We start from the raw sequence: 17,162 nt of genomic DNA, 5'->3' as shown, positions 1-17,162 counted from the left end.
TGCCGGCAGGCTGAGGGTGTCACTGCTTTGAAAATGGAGGGCGGCCAAGCGTGATGGTGCATGCCCTTAACCCCAGCTCTTGGGAAGCCGAGACAGGTGGAGTTCGAGATCAGCCAGATCTGCATAGTGAGTTCCAGGCCAGCTGGGCTACATAGTGAGACCCTGCCTCACAAACAGTTAAATAACAACAAAGGAAGGTAGCCAGTGGATGGCTTAGGCTAGTTGGATGTGGGTCAAACCTCTACCAGTGTACTGTGCAGGTGCCTGACCTCAACACATCATACAAAGACAACGGAATAAAAAGAAAGGAGGCTGTGGTATAATCTGAGCACTGGGGAGACTTGAAGCAGGTGGATGATGTTCAGTAGCCTGGGCTACAGAACAAGACTGCTTCAACAAATCCCAAACCCAACCCAAACTAAACCAAACAAAAACAATGGAAGAAGTGAGGCAGAAACACATCCACAGGTTAAATTCAGAGCTGAGTGGGACTTGGTGGTGGAGCACTGTGATCTCCAGCATGGAATATGAAACATTAAGCAAATTTTAAATGTTGTTTTGCCTATGTGTCTGTAGTATTGAATCCTCTGGAACTAGATGGTTGCCACTGAGTGCTGGGAACTCCTCTGCACGAACAGCAAGTGCTCTTCATTGCTGGCAATCTCTCCAGCCCCAAAACTCCAAAAACAAAAACTATTTGTGTGGGAGAGGTGGTGCACACATGCCATGGCACACGTGGCGTCTGGAGGACAAGCTGGCAAGTCCGTTCTCTCCTTCCACTATGTGGGTTCAGGGAGCGAACTCCAGACCCCAGGCCTGACTAACAGTCTTCTCACCTGCTGGTCTAACTCCCAGTGTGCCCCAAAATAACAGTTCCAAATAACCAGTCAGAAAGCTGTGGACCCAGGGCTCCAACCCTGCCTTCCAGCCTAGCCCAAGAACTGCTCCAAGAGCAAGGGCTCCCACATCAAGGACACAGGGTGCAGCAGGAAAACTGGGGACCTCCTCAATTTAGCAGCATATGGCAGGGCAGCTGGGAGGTGGTGGAGAGCAGGGACCACCTGGTCCTCCAGGACCCTCCTAGTAGTGACACATACGGGTGTAGCCGGTTAACAAAGAGTCCTTGTTTGGATTTTCAAGTCATTTTATTAGTCCAACCATATAAAAAAGATTTGTAACCACATCTGCCAACCCCCTTTCTTCCAAAAAGTAGCAGAGGAACAGGGGGATGGACTCTCCCTCCCCAGGAGCTCTTTACAAACCATGGAGACAACACAAAAGTAGCAACAGGTAATGGGGCAAAGAGAACCACAACACAACACTGTTGAGCAGAGGCTGCCACATGTGAAGTTAGGAGTTGGGGGCCACAGAGTAAAAAGCAGGTCCCCCTTCTTCCTCTTCAAAGGCTGTCAACTCCAACAGTGTCTTCTCTTTCTCTCCATGTGCAGGCAACATGAGAAGTGGGGCGGGACATCAGATGGTCTTTGTTACCATGCTGAGAGCTGGGCACTGAGCTGTCTCCCAAAAGGGCCACAGCCTAGCTTGTTTGCCTCACCCATATGAGGAATGGGCACATGGGCTAACTGGAAAGGGGTAAGAGAAGCTAAGGGGCTCTGACCAGGCCCCAGGTCCATCACTGGCGGGGAATCCTACAAAAATAAAAATAAACCAAGCCTAGTTGCTGGATCACCAGGCCCAGATGATATCGCAGGATAAAAAAGAACAAAGCGGAAAAGTTCAGGTCCTTTTAGCTTTCAGTATCACGGCTGAGGATCCTACCGCCCGCCCCAACCCCCAAAGCCACGGCAGGGCCTCAGTTGGATCGTTTCATCAGGGAAGGAATGAGGTATAAAGGCTTCACGCCTTTCCAAACTTTCCCCTGAGACAAAGGAAACGAGGGCACCAAGAGTTGAAGGACAACACTATCATACTGTGCAGCAGATAGGCAGGGAAGAAGGGGGTACGTCTCCAGTCCAGACTTCCAACACTCTGGGGCCACTCAGACCACATATCCCAACTTCTACAACACGGTCACTGAGAGACAAGCAGAGAAGCTGAGAAAGGAGCAGTGACTTTGGTGAGGAAGAGACCGTCTCAGCATCTTTTATCTACAGTCTCGACCGCCCCCAGACAAGCAATGCCCGAGTCAGAAGTCTGCTTCTTCAAGGTATCTGACACTCTGTGGAAAGGAGTTAGGATGGGCCCAGGGGAAGCAAAGGGAAAGACAGAGAGAAATCCTCAGTTGTTTCCAGAACCCATACAAGGGACCATAAATGAAACCTTGAACACGTGACTCCAAAGGCTACAGCTGGAGCTGTGGGGCTACATAGGTTATCACAGGCACGGGTGTTAGTCATCGGTCATCTGCACGCAGGACATCCTTGTCATCCAGAACTTCCTCCAGCCCCTTTCCTCTCTTGCAGCCTCCAGCTGGACTCTAGGAAGGGCTCTGCTTGGCAGGGCTTTAGCTCCCTGGATCTGTGAAGGTCTCAATGCAGCAGTTCCCAGAAAAGCAAGCACTCTGGGCTCCTCTGCCTGCCAGCTTCAGTTCTTCCTCTGCTTCAGGAACTGTATGTTTCTGCTTCATGGGGATGGGAAGCCACGTAATTCCTCTGCAAGAGCATGGTGAGCAATGCGCATTTCCCCAGGCCACTGCACTGGACTCACCCATCGTTAGCAGCCACCAACTGCCCCATGCCCTCTCGGATGTAGACAGACTGGATCTCCTTGGTCTTGAGGCAGAGATCACAGGCCCAGACAGCAGAAGCCTCGGTGGTCAGCAGCCCGTAGGCACTCTCCGTCATGCCGGTGCACTCGCGGTGAAACCACTTCTGGCAGGAGGCCTCGCACAAAATGGCATCCTGGTCGTCGTTCACCTCACTACGACAGGCACCACATGGGTACACCAGGCCCGGGGGAGGCTGGGGCCCTGAGCCTCCACCTGCCTTGCCAGGGGGTGCTAGGCTGTTGGCATCTGGAGTGCCACCACCTCGACCACTGCTGCTGGGCGGGAAGCTAGGCTGGTTCCCGTTAACAGCTGCAGCTGGGGAGCCTGAATGGGGCTCCTGGGGAAAAGCAGTGGGGGCAGGTGGATTCAAGGGCTTTCCCCCGTCCTCCCCGCTCGGACCAGGAAAACCAGGGTCTGGACCAGGGAAGGGACTTGTGTTGGGAGGCAGGCTGGGGAGTCCCTGACCAGGTCTCTGAAGAGAAGGACCAAAAGGTGCTCCTGGCTGGGCAAAGCGTTGGGGGAGAGGAGGAGGACCCAGATCCCCTCTAGGAGGCTGTCCCATGGTGGGTGAGATCATGGGACCAAACCCCCCCACTGGGCCTGGCATCATCTGCCCACCAGGTGGGCTGAAGTTTTGGCCCAGAGACTGGTTGAAGGGTTGACTGGGAAAGTTCATGTTGCCTGGTGGTGGATAGCCAGGGCCCTGAGGAGGCATATTAAAAGCCGGGCCCATAGGGTTAGGAGGGAAAGGAGGGGGCTGTCGACGAAGTGGCTGGGGACCCCCTCCTCCTCCAGTGCCATAGCCTGGGGGTACCTGGCCTGCCATGCCCCCCTGTACACGAAAGCCTCCAAAGGGCACAGGACTGCCAAGGAATGGAGGGCCTGCACCCCCCACCTTAGGGGCTCCGAAGTCATCCTCAAAAGGGTTAGAAGCAACCAGATGATCCACCATGGGAGTTGGGGGTGGCGCGAACTCCGTCAGATGTGAGTATGCAGGACCCTAGTGAAAACAGGAGGAAGATGTGAACCACAGAACCGAGGTGGAAGAGCACCACACACCTACCAAACTCTCTGAAGGCTGAGGCAGCTCAGATCCAAAACTGGGAGAGCATCACACACCTACCAAACTCTCTGAAGGCTGACATGGCTCAGATCCAAAACTGGGAGAGCACCACACACCTACCAAACTCTCTGAAGGTTGACATAGCTCAGATCCAAAACTGTGACTGACCTCAGAACACGACAGAGGGTGGAAGGCGGAACACACGGTACAACAGCACTATTTTTATAAAAATAAAACAAAACCCAGACAGATAGGGCTGGAGAAGCAGCTCAGTGGTCAAGAGCATGAGTGTGACAGCTGGCACCCATGTTGGAGGGGTCAACAACCTCCATCCAACTCCAGCCCCACAGGGATCGCATCTCTGACTTCTTTCAGCACATACGCAGACATACACAAAAACCCATGTGCATACTTAAAATTAAACATAATTAAAAAATATAAAAGTATGCCAGGCGGGGGTAGCACGCGCCTTTAATCCCAGCACTCGGGAGGCAGAGGCAGGCAGATGGATCTCTGTGAGTTCGAGACCAGCCTGGTCTACAAGAGCTAGTTCCGGGACAGGCTCCAAAGCTACAGAGAAGCCTTGTCTTGAAAATCAAAATAAATAAATAAATTAATAATAATAATAAAGTACAGAAAAATCACATCAAAACTCAGGTCTGACCCCAAAGCAGTTAATTAACTTTTTCTTCCTCGGAGATAGTGTCTCATATGAAACTCAGCTTGCACTCAAGCTCAGTTTGTAGCTGAGGATAACCCCCATGCTCCTGCCTCAATCTTTGGAGTACAGTGACAGACATGAACCACTATGTATCTGGTTTATGAGGTGCTGGGGCTTGAACCCAGGGCTTTGTGCAGGCTAGCTAGGCAAGCACTCAGTACTGAATATTTAACTTTTTAAAAGCCTCCTGTCAACTTTTACAATAACAACTGTTAAAGCACTGTAGCATTGTGACACTTAGGAAAGACTCAGCAAGCCAGTAATGCCAGCACTTGGGAGGTTGAAGTAGGTGCGCTGAGAGATCAAAGCCAAGCTGGGCACCTTGTTTCAAACAAGGAAGAGCACAGGCTGGAGAGATGGCTCACAGATTTAGAGCACTTGCAGAGACCCTAGGTTCTGTTCCCAGCACCCATGCGGCAGCTCACAACTGCCTGTACCCCCCTCTTCTGGCCTCTAAGGGCACCTAGCACTGCGGATAAACAGTATGGTGATTACATCTGTAACTCTGGAAGGGAAAGGAGGCTCCTAGATTCAAAGTCACCCTCTCTACACAGCAAACCAGAAGTGAGTCCGGAATACACGAGACAGAACTAGGACCCAAGAGGGAACGAGAAAAAAGTATTTCGGCTTTTTTTCCCCTCACCTGGTGGAAAGCACAAAAGGGCTGCCAGGTAGCCACCCAAAGTGGGAGGGGCTTCCAAGGGGATACGCCCGCCACAGATTCCCCCTTTACCTGAGTGTTGGACTTTCTTCGTTTCTTTTCAGGGCTCTTCATTTGCAGACCTGGAAGAGCAGCAATAGGCAGACGGAGGCAAGCTTTCCTGAGGGTTCTACTGTCTCCTTCCTCCCAGCCACTCTCCAGACTCTAACTTCCACGTACACTTGCTTACTTATTTAAGAAACAGGGGTGAGATATGAAAAATGACCAGTTTGACTACACTCTCAGCTACATCCCACATCTTCCTTGAAATCAAAGATACCCGGCTCCAAAACCTGAAGTGATCTGACACCTGCTCTCCTAGGCAACCTTCCCATCCCCCAACCCTTCCATACGAGGCTCCAGGGTCCCGGGCCTCGGCAGCCCCCTTCCCTCTCTGCGCTCTCACCGGCCTTGCCCTGCTTCCTCCCGGTGCTGGGCGGCGCGGGGGGCGGTGCGGGGCCGCTGCCTCCCTCCAGCTTGTCCGGTGGGGGCGGCGCCGAGGCGGCCATGGATTGGGGGACCCGAGTCAGCGTCGGCGGGGGATGGAAGCGTCCTCAGGCCGCACCATCGCCCGGAGGGGAGTCAGGGGCAGCGCAGCACCCCTGAGCTGCAGCAAGCCCTAGACACGCCGAGGGGGAGGCGCAGAGCCAGAGCACAAACTGCACGCCTGCTCCAGACTCACCGCCCGCCCGCGGCCACAGCAACCGGAAACGGAACTCCAATGGGTCGCCACCACCGAGAGCCGTAGGGAGGGGAAACTGGGAAGGGCCCACACGCCGCACCCAGGAAGGCAGGGCCTTGCCACGCCACTCCTCCGAAGTGCGGCTAACGCCGCCGGAGCTGGCCCCGCAGCAGTGTGGGGTGCACGACCGACAGAGGCTGTGCGAGCTCCCTGTGGGCCTGGGGGCGGTCCAGACACGCCCCTTCCCACCGAGAGCCAGTCGCCGTTCAGATACGTCCCTACCGCGCAGTCTCACTGCTCCCCAAATCCTTGCAGACTCGAGTTCCCGCAGACAGGCGCTGGCTTTGAACCCAATCGACCTACCCCAGGTGGAATCCGCCGCCACCTCCCACTGACGGCCCCCATCGATCAGACTTTCTAGAGGTGTTAAGAGGCCGAGGTAGAAGAAATAAGGACTTTAATGAAGACTATTTCCCTTTGGTATAAGACATCCAAACCAAAAATAGGCAATGGCCAAGACTGAAAACCAAAAACTAGTCGACCCCCCTTGTTCACAAGGCCTACAGAGCTCGCTCGCAAGATTTCTGTCCTAGCTGCATTGGCCCGCAAGCGGAAGGTAGGATCTTAAGTAAGATTTCACATCATGACCTCACAACACTGTTTAACCAAACTTCTCAGTTCTCTTGAGGAATAAGAAAAATAAATCCTGTCCTAGTGTCTTAGGTACTTTTAGGCCAGATCGAGTAAAATCTCAACAGTTGTAAAAAAAAAAAAAAAAAAAAGGCTTGGAAAACTCAATGAGGTGATATATAAATGAAATCGACTATCATAATTTGTGCCCAAAAGTAAGCAACAGAAACAAAACCAGGAAAATAAATCTACAGCCCTAAAATGTATGCACGTAAAAAAAAAAGTGCAGTTCCAGACCTACCAATAGTACTGGGGATTGTCTACTGCTTCGGTCTCAAAGCCTCCACAGAACCCACCTGGAGGCCCACGTCAGTCACACACCCCCATCCCAAAATAGTGGATGGGGCTGCCAGAAGAAGGGCTGCACTTTGGCTGGAGACTATAACACACATGCAAACAGGGGAGGGGCAGGCTTAAGAAATGTATAGACCCCTTGGAGAAAGGGATCAAGGTCAGGAGGCACTGAGCAAGGGAGGGGTCCAAACCTGCCCCCCACCCCTCCACCACCAGGAGGGGGCTCTGAGGCAATCTCTCTGTCTCTTTCTTTTTGGTTTTTGGAGTCAGGGTCTCTTTACATGGCCCTGACTGTTCTGGAACTAACTCTGTTGCAGACCAGGCTGGCCTCACAAATCTTGTCTCTGCCTCCTGAGTGCGGATTAAAGGCATGTGCCACCAAGCCCAGCTTGGGGCAATCTCTTAAGGGCTGCACAACCAAAAGGCAGAGGAGATAGCTGCCACTCCTGCCCCTATTCTTCCCAAACACAGAAAGGGGTGCTGAGCACAACAGGGTTCCAGAGCCAAGGCGTCAGCAGCCCTTATCCACATGAAGGGCCTGAGAACTCTTTGCATAAAGTATCTGCAGACCTAGGAGATAGTCAAAGGCACAAAGTTGTAAGGGATGCATAGGGAATAGGATATGTTAAGAGGGATCTGGGGTACCCTGAAGATCAGGGGTAAACCAGAGGTATGATTACTTCCCTTCCCCCAAAGGGCAATTGCTCCACTGGGTCTTTTTCCATTTTAAGAACCTACCCTTTGGGGGAAAGGGCATCAGGTTGGCACAGACAAGGCCCAGGCAAGGGACCACTCTGTACATTAATACTTTGGTGAGGTTTGGGCAGAAGCAGGATGCTACCCCAGGTTCCTAACTAAAATTCCCTGTCTCAGATGAGCACAAACAGAGGTCCCAGGAGTTAGAGGACGCAGTGGAAAGGGGTGGAGGGCATCCAGGACAGACTGAAGATCACACTTTCCGGTCCACAGGTTGCTGTAGGCACAGTTCGCTGCCTGCGGAGATGATGGGCAAGTGATTGTCCATGTGGTAGCTGATGAGGTGACTGACGCTCTCAAAGCGGTGATCTTTTGTCCGAACCTGGGAAGGTGGGAAATAAGAGGGTCAGTTCAAATGAGTCCAGTAAGACCTCAGCCCCCAAGACTGAGGGAGACGGGGTGGGGAGGGGGGAGGGAAGGGCAGGTCAGTGACTGGCAGAGTATGAAGTTGGCAGGAGCCCAGAAATATGAAGCTGATAAACAGGTAACTTCTGACTCAAAAGAACCGGTGTGTCATTAGAGGAGACACAGCACAAAAAAAATGTGGGAAACAGGCTGAGAAAAGAAACCAAGCAGTAAGGCAGGTCAGATTTTTAAAAAGAAGAAAAAGGACATTGAGTTTGAGGCTAAGGAGCTAGGGAGACCGCTGACTCCTCTCACTAGAGGAAATTTGGGGTTTCTACCCCACAACCATCTGATATGGGGCATCACTGCCTTTCCAGGGTCACTTCCTCCCTTGGCAAAAGGAGCACAGATCAGGTAATCACTTTCTAGGTCTGGTATTGATAGGCTTAAGGTCTGGGATTTGGTAAGAACTAAAAGAACACAGCTTAGAACCGGCAGCGGTGGCGCACGCCTTTAAATCCAGCACTCAGGAGGCAGAGGCTGGAGGATCAAGGCCTGTCTTAAGAAACCAAAAACCAAACCAAACCAAACAAACAAACAAAAAAACCCAGAAACACAGCTCAGACTCAGGGATGGAAGGGAAGGAACCAATTATCTAGATACCAATTATCTAGAAAAGAGATCCATAGAAAACCTCCAGCAAAGAAAAATCTAGAAAGAAATAAGGAGAGGAAAAGGTACCTTTTCCTACCAGCCTCTACGCATACTTTGGCCACTTACCACACCTTCAGGGTCCACCAGAAGGAGGTGCTTGGGCTGCCCACTCTGCAGGCCAGTGAGCACGTACTGGCCAGGTGTGGTTGTGCTCTCTCGCACCAAGAAGTCACCGTTGAGCTGGAGCAGGGCTTCAGCCTCGCGCCGGCTCAGCTTCCCATGGAACCAGGACTCCCCTTGGAGCTGCTCAGCCATGGACATAGACTGGGGAGGTGGAGGCACCCGGAGGGCATCTTCAAAGGGCTTCATGTCAAAGAGGTCTCGAGGTGCACTGCCATTAACAGAAGGATTGGGAGGCCCAGACCCACCCCCAGCTTGGCGGGCCTTGTCTAGATTCTGGATGTTGACGTAGGAAGGGTCATCGAAGAGCTCTCTGCCTGTTAAGGAAAGGCACAGACTATGTCACTCCCAGCCCTGCCTTCTGTACCCATCTCTGTCCCATTCAGCTGACTGTTCCTACCTGGGCAAGGTGGTGGAGGCAGCATCTGCTTACGGACATCAGCGTCTCCTGCAGCATGCTGCCCTACAGGCTGTAAAAAAAATCAGGTGAGACCAAGGCCCTAGCCAGCTACTCCCACTCTGGACTGGGGGGATCTCCATCCTTGAAGCTTACCAGTGTAGCTCCCAAGTGGCTGGGCATCTGGGCAGTGGGCAGAGTGGGTCGAGCAGCCCCTTCTCGAAGCCTCATGTCTACCACCCCACCGAGAGGGGGTTCCTTCCCTGGGAAGTCATTATAGTACTGATGGTCAGGTGGCTCTTCTTCCTCCTCATCCCAAGCCGAGCCATCAAAGCCAGCCATCCTGAGAAGGGAAGGACAGAGTGAGGTGAGTGTACAGATGTGGTGGCCAAGAGACCCAGGAGGGAAGAGAACGGTAAACACACACTAGGCATACACTACGGGTCAGACCTAACACTTGGTGCTGTACTTTTGGTTGTGAGCCTAGCCTTTAACGGCTGAGCCATCTCTCCAGCCCTTGGTGCTGTACTTTTAAGGCTGGTATTCCTTCCAAAATTTCAAAAATAGAGATCAGGCCGGGCGGTGGTGGCGCACGCCTTTAATCCCAGTACTCGGGAGGCAGAGGCAGGCGGATCTCTGTGAGTTCGAGACCAGCCTGGTCTACAAGAGCTAGTTCCAGGACAGGCTCCAAAACCACAGAGAAACCCTGTCTCGAAAAACCAAAAAAAAAAAAAAATAGAGATCAGGTGTGGAGAGATTTACACAACCTGAAGGAGGCAGAGTTGATATTGAATTTGGTTTTAAAACACTCTCACTTCTGACAGCTATGGTATCTCCTAAGAGGAATGGAAGTGCTAGTGAACCAGGGATATCCAGGATGGTCTGACATACAGAGTCCTGATGCTCACGCCATTTACCACTTCAGACTTGAAAAAAGAAGCATAGGGATCTCGGGTCAAAGATGCTGGGATTTGGGAAATAGCTCAGTGGCTGCAGCATGAGGCTCAGAATGCAGATCACCAGAACCAGTGTACAAGAATGGCAACCACTCATAGCCTCAGCGGGAGAGGGGCGCAGAGACAGGAGCCAGGATAAACTGGTTGCTGCTAGCTACATCTGGTCAGTGAGAGATTCTGGCCTTCAATAAACAAAGTAAGATGCAACAGAGCAAGACATCTGATACCAACTTCAGACCTCTGCGCGCACACACATGCAGGGATATTTGCACAGGCAACATATACCAACACATGTAAACACATACATAGACACATGCAGGAAAAAAAGGAACTATATCCTCTCAATCTACTTTTTTGTTTGTTTGGTTTTTTGAGACAGGGTTTCTCTGTAGCTTTGGAGCCTGTCCTGGAACTCCCTTTGTAGACCAGGCTGGCCTCGAGCTCACAGAGATCCTCCTGCCTCTGCCTCCCGAATGCTGGGATTAAAGGCGTGTCCCACCAACGCCCGGCTCACAACCACTTTTAATTCCAGTTTCAGGGTATCCAATGCCCTCTTTTGGCTTCCACAGGCACTGTATACACTTACATACATGCAGTAAAACACACATAAAATAAAAATCTTTAAGGAAAAAAAAGTATATAAGAACACAGGAACAGGCTAAAAATGAGGAACCTGAGCCAAAGTCCATTCAGCTAGAAAAGGCAACCTAGAGAGAGGTGCTGGAAATAAGCCCACCGTAGGTATACAAAAGTGAGAAGCTGTCCCTGCAGCAGGCATGGCCCTCTACACTTTCCTGCTGAGCCACTGGAAACCTAACACAGTAGGAAGACTGGGGCAGCACCACGTGAGTCATTACCTTTCCAGAACTCTCAAGCATGGGAAGAGAAAACCGCTTCTCAATTCCAGCCTGAGGTTCCCCAGCTCACCTGTCATGGGGGGTGACCAGTTTGGGTGGATTCCTGAGATACTGTTTGAAGCGCAACTCAAAGGCCTGACCGATGGTGCTGATGACATCCTGAGCGAGCCCTTCAGAGCACTCCAGGATATGGCAGGCTGGGGGCACAGTAGAAGGACCAGTGAGCTCTGAGGGAGGGTGGGCAGGAGCCTCCCACCCCCAGCCTCCAGAGGACAGCCCTATCAAGGATAACTGGTAAGAGTAGGGAAAGCACCCCCACTCCTTCTCAGATGTTTGGCCCCACGCAGAGCTGCTCACGAGCCTCACCTCTCTGATTTACAGGGTCTTTGGCAACGTAAGCAACATACTCGGCTGTGTCCTGGAGAAGAGATTCAGAAGAGACCAGTGAGCCGAATTTTACAACTCCACCTTATTTGACCCCCTAAGACTCTGTCCCTTTCAGACATTTCCACAATCCTAAGGATTTCTCTGACCACCCTGGAATTTAGAGGCTGTTGGGATTAAAGGCAGGAGCCACCGCACCCATCCTCTGGCCCCACCCATCTTTCCTCTGCCCCCCCCCCAACTCACCGGATCTCCACCAGACGCGAATGAGATAGATTGCATATGATGGTTGGCAATGATCTGATGAGGGATGAAGAAGGAAGGCAGTGGTCAATGTCAGGCAGCCGCAGGGCTCCGTGTCCTCACCCAGCCGGGAACCTTGGAGCCCCAGTCTCATTCTCTCGGCTTCTAGTCCTACATGCTCCTAATTTTATTCTCTTTTGGGGTGGGCAGGGGTACAGGGTCTCACTATATAGCCCTTGCTGGTTTAGAACTCAAAGAAATTCACCTGCCTCTGCCACCTGAGTGCTGGGATTAAATTTGTTATTATACCCAACCCCTCTAATTTCTTCCTACTCTACTCCCCGGTTGGTCCTGAGGACTCCAGACCCCTTGGTCCTCCCATAACTAACCCCGTCCCTTGCAGCAGCCCCACCCACCTGTTTGCAGTCGGCTGCCATGAGGTTAAGGCTGCTGGTGGACACAGTGAGGGTGACTGGCATTCCAGCAAACTTCAGGTTACTCCTCCCCAGGATGGAGCTGAGTGGGCGGCTAGAGGGCTAAGAAAGGGCCCGAGTATCAGAGCCTGAACACCCCAACTCCAGGAGACCCTCCTGTTTTCCCATGTGCCTGCATGTGCCTCCCCCTACCCCCCATAGCAACCACATATACCTTTCTCCTCCTTGTTGCTCCTCTGGCACCAGGCACGGCTTCGCACACCAAACTGATGGCCTCCCTGGAGAAACAGGGGTACTCAGACCCACCACTGGCCTCCCATTGCCTGGGGCTGCCACAGAGCTGGGGGAGGGGAAGACCAGGCCAGACTCCAGAGCACTCCAGGCTCTTTGTCGTGGTGGATTGAATTAAGGGCCTTTAATATTTGATGGCACTGAGGGCGGCTTCCTGGCTGATTGGGTTAGGGCCTCGATGGCTACAGCCCCACCTCTTCCCAGTTACCAAATGTTCCATTCCCTTCCCAAAAGCAGCAGCAACCTCCTACCCCACCTTTCTAATCCATCTTCCTATAATCTCCAGGCTGGATGGCTAAGGTAGTGCTCCAGACCAGAGCTGGCTGCTTCAGGTCAAACACACTTCTGTAACTTTGTCTCAATTCTATTGGCCATCCCATGAGAAGTTGCCACCAGCACCAACACCAAATGCTCAACTTCCCTCCTCCTCCTTACTGAGACTTCTGTAACTTCACCAACCCTAGGACTCCAACAATATACTGGTCTCTCCACTAACCTGGTGACCTGCGTCCGGGTATTGAAGTCAAGGGCTCGCATTGACTGCAGGACCTCCACACAACCCATGTACTGTGGGGGAAGGAGGCAAGGACAGATCAGCCGCCCCTCCCCCACCCCTAACTCCCCACCCTTTGCAGAAGGTTCTAATACTTTGCTCTGTGTAGTCCCTAAGGGAAAGGTGAAGTACCCTTCCCACTGCCTGGGGCTACCAGCCCGTAAGTGAAGAAGGACCACCAAAAAGGTCCTTCGTGCACTGTGGAGAGATTGTGCGAGGACCAGCAGGCATTGGGTGGGATGGGGTGATATCTCTGGAAAACGGAGGAGTCTAGGGGGAAGAATCAAGAAGTCATTTTTCATTAACACTTACTAAAAGTCTCGGATGGGTTTAGGCATTGTGTAGGCTGGAGGGTAGGGGGGTCAATGGAGGAAAGGGGACCTGGGCACAAGATTCCCAGACTAGCACAGAAAGACATGAAGCTGGAGAAGGGATGGAGGTGGCGGGTTTAAGAACGAGGCGAGCAGCACACATGTTGGGGGAAGAGCAGGAAGTCCCAGCAAATCTGGAGTGAGCAGAGGAACTGGACGGGGGTATGGGAGGGGTGGAAAGGAGGATATTCACTCACCCGAACCAAGTAGGAAACCCCAGGTCCCATGACTTTGTCGTTGGGATGCAGCCAGCCTCGTGTGGGCTTATTGACAAAGCTCCCGTGTCTGGTCCACTCCTCGCCCCCCAGCTGGCCCCCTTCTACTCGAGTCCTGCGCCCGCCGCCTCCACTCAGCTTGTTCATGTCCTGGAGGAGGGGCAAGAGGCCTGAGTCCCGAAGGGCTGCCCCTGCATTCCCTTCTCCATCTTCAGCAGCCTTTCCTGGCTCCCCCTTAGGCCCCAGGCGCCCCCCAGCAGGATTGGCCAGCTTCAGGGTGCTCATCCGGGGAAAGAAGGAACACAGGGTAGTCGGACTATCGTCCCCCGGCACAGGAGGCAGAATGGGTCCCAGGGATGAGGCTGATGGGGAAGGCAGCTCTTCTGTGGGGGTACACCCTGAAGCCCCCTCCTCCAGCGATGACAGAGACTCATTTCGAAGAGGGTTGTACTTCGGCTTGGGGGGTAGAAGATCCATGGCTGGGGTGAGAAGGGGGGCTGCTGCCTGGCCCCCCTGCCAAATTCAGGCAAGGGGGCCAGGCAGGGGGCATCCCCAGGCCCTTAGCCTGATCTGACCTCTGCAGCCTGGTGATAACAAGAGGACCTAGGGAGGCGAAGAACAAGTGGCATCTGCTCTCCCACGTCAGACATAGACAATTTCAGGCCACAGGGAGGAAGCCTCTTCTGGCTGAGGAGTACAGGCTGGACCCAGAGCTAACTGGCTCCTCCCCAGGGGCGGGGAACTAGGAAGCGAGACCAATCCCAAGGACCGTGCTGACTCACAAGCTCAGAGGGGCCGAGACACCTCCCCACACAGTTCGCGCTAGCCAGCCGCTCTCCCTCGCCCAATACAAACAACTAGTAGTCTGTCTGGGGAGGAGAAAGGTGCCGTAGGAAAGAAAGATGTCAGAACAAGAAAAAGACAAAAAAGAAAGTAAGGGGTTAAGAGGAACTCTGGATCAATCCAAACCAACGCGGGCAAGCAGAGAGAGCAGGAAGCCAAGAAGGCTAGGAGGAATAAAGGAGGAAACAAGCTGCAGAGGGTGGAAAAGGGGGAGGAGGGCCCCAGAGTTTAGCATTTCCCTACAGCCCAGACCATCCCCACCCCCACCATACGAGTGAGGTGGCTGCCCCAGGGAACCTGGCCATTAGCATCCTCAGCCACAACAGCTGTGGACAGAGCTGGGAACCAGGAAGGGAAAGTAGTCCCAGAAGAGGTAGGTGGAGGCCAAGAGGGAAGGCCAATCAGGGTGGTGCAAGAACTAGAGCAAGCCTGTTCTTCACAGCTGTCACCCACCAAAGACTAACGGACGTCTTGGACCCCTTTCCACAGGCCCAGTGAGGAAAGCCAGGGGATAGAGAGGGATCAGGCTAGTACCCCTTGGACACAGCTTACTTCTCTCCTTGTAAGCCCCACCCAACAGTGTCCCTCACACGAGCAGGGGGGCTGGCCTTGGAGGCCGGAAAATGAACGGAACAGAACGGGTGCCTGCAAGCCACAAAGCTGTGTTAATAAAGACAGGAAGGACAAAGGGATACCAGAAGCTGGGATCTGGCCGTAAGTGCAGAATAACACCAAAGCCATATTTCTTTCTCCACAGTTTCCTGCCACAGCTCTGCTAAAGGCCATCAGGAAGTTAAAGAAAGTGACCAAGCTCCAGAATAAACTATCACTTATTTTTTGTTAAAAAAAGTGATGAAATACAAAAAGTAAAAAATAGTTTCTTAGAGGCTCACCTCCAAACTCCTCTGAGGTTTATTTTGGAGAATTAAAAACTGCATGACTAACAAGGCCAGTACTCTAAAAAGGTTAGCTACTAAGATTCCCGTCACCTGCCCAGTCCCCAGCCCAGGAAAGCTGCCACCAAACACCGCACCGCTTCCTGACAAGAAATTCTGTCATTCCGTTAGCAAGACCTCAGCTCTTAGACAGGAGGAAAATTTCTGCCAAAGCCAGACACACAAACGCACACCATGATGTCCTCATCTTGAGATGGCTTTCTCTGAACCATTCATATCTAGAGGCAGGGAATCACCAACCATGTGCACATTTGGAAGAGGAGGACGCATGAGCCTTTAAATTTGCTTCAAGAGATGGGAGACTGCCTACTGGACCAAAGCTAGGTAGCAGCGACTTGGCGGGGGGTGCGCGGGGGGGGGGGCACAGCCGCGTTTTGCATCTCAGTCCAGCAGGGAGGAGGCTGGAGGAGCAGGAAATAGCAGGAAATGGCGAAAACCTCAGGAATGTTTCCAGCAGGGAAGGTTGGGCAAGTGCGGCCAGGATGAATCCAAACAAGAGTTATCTGGTTATGGGGAGGGGTCTTTTAAAAACAACGGAAAGGACCCTACTCCTGACTCCGAAACACTTTTTCTTCTGATGGCAGAAAAACTTTCACTCCTCTTAGGGTCACACGAGTCCATACTTAGTCCAGTCCAGTCAGAGGAACACCTACGGCTGTCTCAGGAACAGGGTCTACCCCAGGAAGGAGTGGGGTCAGGGGTCTCTAAGCCACTCTCTCGTCCATTCTCCTGCCATAAACGAAACCCAGCCCATCAACTTAATACACAGCCAGAGAAGGTGACGCGGGAAACGACACTGCTAATCAGCTCACTCCTCACAACCGCAACTTTCAACCTCCACCTGACGGAGCACGAGAACAGGAAAACTAAGTCCAAGGCTTAAAGAAAGGAGAGGATACAGAGGCAGGTGAAGCGTCCGGAACCTAAGAGCAGGGTTTTGAGGCATGGACCGAAGCCCAGCAGGGAAAAGTATCCCGAGGGGACCTGGTCCGTAAGTAGTGCACCACTTTCCCAGGACCAGACGTGGACGGTGAAGGGGCGGGGCACGGAGGGGGCGGGGCCCACACAGGCGTCGCTCCTACAAAGCCGAACCGTTCTTTGAAAAGCGAGCTTTTGCCCCCTCGGGAAGCCAGGCTTTCGATAGGCTACGTTTAGTCGAGACTCCTGAGAAGGCAGTTTCAGAGAGCTGGGAAGACTAATCTCGTGCAGCCAGGAAAACCTGTCTAGGGGTGGGATTTCCAGGGAAGTGGGACGACAGGGTGTGGTCCGACAGTAAGAGACAAGACGGGGTTCGGGGAGCCCCTTGAAGTCGGAAGGGGGGACTTCCGGGGAGGGGGTCTCGGGGGCGGGACTTGTACAACAAGACCGGAAGTAGGGTCCTGGGAGAGGGGTTCCGGGGTAGAGGAGTGGGTCGCCACAGAGAGAAAGTCGACACTCACCAGGGTCGCATGGAGTCTCCGCACCGGACCGCGGGCCGATCTGGTTCCGGATCACGTAACTGTCGGCTTAAGTCACTGCACCAACTTTCTCCCCCGGCCTCGGCCTCCCCAGACAAACTTTATTACACTCACTTCCGGCCTCACTAACCCCTGACCCCCTACCTCGCCGTCCCTCCTTTACTCGTCTGCTTTCCAAAGCCGGCCAATGGCTGTGCGGGCAGGCGCATGGTCTCCGTAGGAGCCAATAAGATTCCTAATTTCGACCCAGCTCATTCTTCAGAAACCAGAGCACTGCACTTCATTTACGAATCGTGGAGACGCCAAGGCCATCCAATCGGAGACTTTAGGATGGAGCTGTCCCGCCTTTGGCCAAAGAGACCAATAGCAAGTGCAGGCGGTGTGTTTGAAAG

The 17,162-nt window shown here is 53.0% G+C and overlaps 2 protein-coding genes across 5 annotated transcripts; both read right to left on the bottom strand.

Moving 5' to 3' along the window:
• Positions 1-1,133: 1,133 nt before the first annotated feature.
• On the bottom strand, positions 1,134-6,104 carry Pygo2 (pygopus family PHD finger 2). 3 transcript variants are annotated; one of them, XM_057793058.1, is made up of 4 exons: positions 5,895-6,104; positions 5,246-5,295; positions 2,668-3,728; positions 1,134-2,581 (listed from the first exon to the last, which is right to left on the bottom strand). In XM_057793058.1, exons 2-4 carry the CDS (start codon positions 5,285-5,287, stop codon positions 2,545-2,547), a joined length of 1,140 nt encoding a protein of 379 aa, XP_057649041.1. In that variant the 5' UTR covers positions 5,288-5,295; positions 5,895-6,104; the 3' UTR covers positions 1,134-2,544. The 3 variants fall into 3 exon arrangements, with proteins under 3 accessions (XP_057649041.1, XP_057649039.1, XP_057649040.1); XM_057793056.1 differs by having other exon boundaries at positions 5,619-6,093; XM_057793057.1 differs by having other exon boundaries at positions 1,134-3,728; positions 5,619-6,085.
• A 564-nt stretch (positions 6,105-6,668) lies between these two features.
• Positions 6,669-16,923, bottom strand: Shc1 (SHC adaptor protein 1). Of its 2 annotated transcripts, XM_057793055.1 has the most exons (12): positions 16,753-16,923; positions 13,497-13,664; positions 12,872-12,942; positions 12,299-12,362; positions 12,067-12,186; positions 11,654-11,707; positions 11,390-11,441; positions 11,094-11,220; positions 9,367-9,553; positions 9,214-9,283; positions 8,760-9,130; positions 6,675-7,956 (listed from the first exon to the last, which is right to left on the bottom strand). In XM_057793055.1, the coding sequence occupies exons 2-12, from the start codon at positions 13,659-13,661 to the stop codon at positions 7,828-7,830; spliced, it is 1,410 nt and encodes a 469-aa protein (XP_057649038.1). In that variant the 5' UTR covers positions 13,662-13,664; positions 16,753-16,923; the 3' UTR covers positions 6,675-7,827. The 2 variants fall into 2 exon arrangements, with proteins under 2 accessions (XP_057649037.1, XP_057649038.1); XM_057793054.1 differs by lacking the exon at positions 16,753-16,923 and having other exon boundaries at positions 6,669-7,956; positions 13,497-14,176.
• Between the last annotated feature and the right edge of the window lie 239 nt (positions 16,924-17,162).

The sequence above is a fragment of the Chionomys nivalis genome, chromosome 18 (genome assembly GCF_950005125.1).
Source record: "Chionomys nivalis chromosome 18, mChiNiv1.1, whole genome shotgun sequence".
Classification (NCBI taxonomy): Eukaryota; Metazoa; Chordata; class Mammalia; order Rodentia; family Cricetidae; genus Chionomys; species Chionomys nivalis.
The sequence above is the reverse complement of the archived record's forward strand: the minus strand, read 5'-3'. Positions and strand labels throughout refer to the sequence as shown.

Excerpts from the sequence above, each read along its gene's own strand:
- Pygo2 (XM_057793056.1), bottom strand. The coding sequence starts at position 5,721 with ATGGCCGCCTCGGCGCCGCCCCCACCGGACAAGCTGGAGGGAGGCAGC. Across the intron at positions 5,296-5,618 it reads GAGGAAGCAGGGCAAGGCCG|GTCTGCAAATGAAGAGCCCT; the intron begins GTGAGAGCGCAG and ends CTGCTCTTCCAG. Across the intron at positions 2,582-2,667 it reads TTGGTGGCTGCTAACGATGG|CAGAAACATACAGTTCCTGA; the intron begins GTGAGTCCAGTG and ends ATCCCCATGAAG.
- Shc1 (XM_057793054.1), bottom strand. The coding sequence starts at position 13,991 with ATGGATCTTCTACCCCCCAAGCCGAAGTACAACCCTCTTCGAAATGAG. Across the intron at positions 11,708-12,066 it reads TGGCAGCCGACTGCAAACAG|ATCATTGCCAACCATCATAT; the intron begins GTGGGTGGGGCT and ends ATCCCTCATCAG. Across the intron at positions 9,131-9,213 it reads GCCTCCACCACCTTGCCCAG|GCAGAGAGCTCTTCGATGAC; the intron begins GTAGGAACAGTC and ends TTTCCTTAACAG.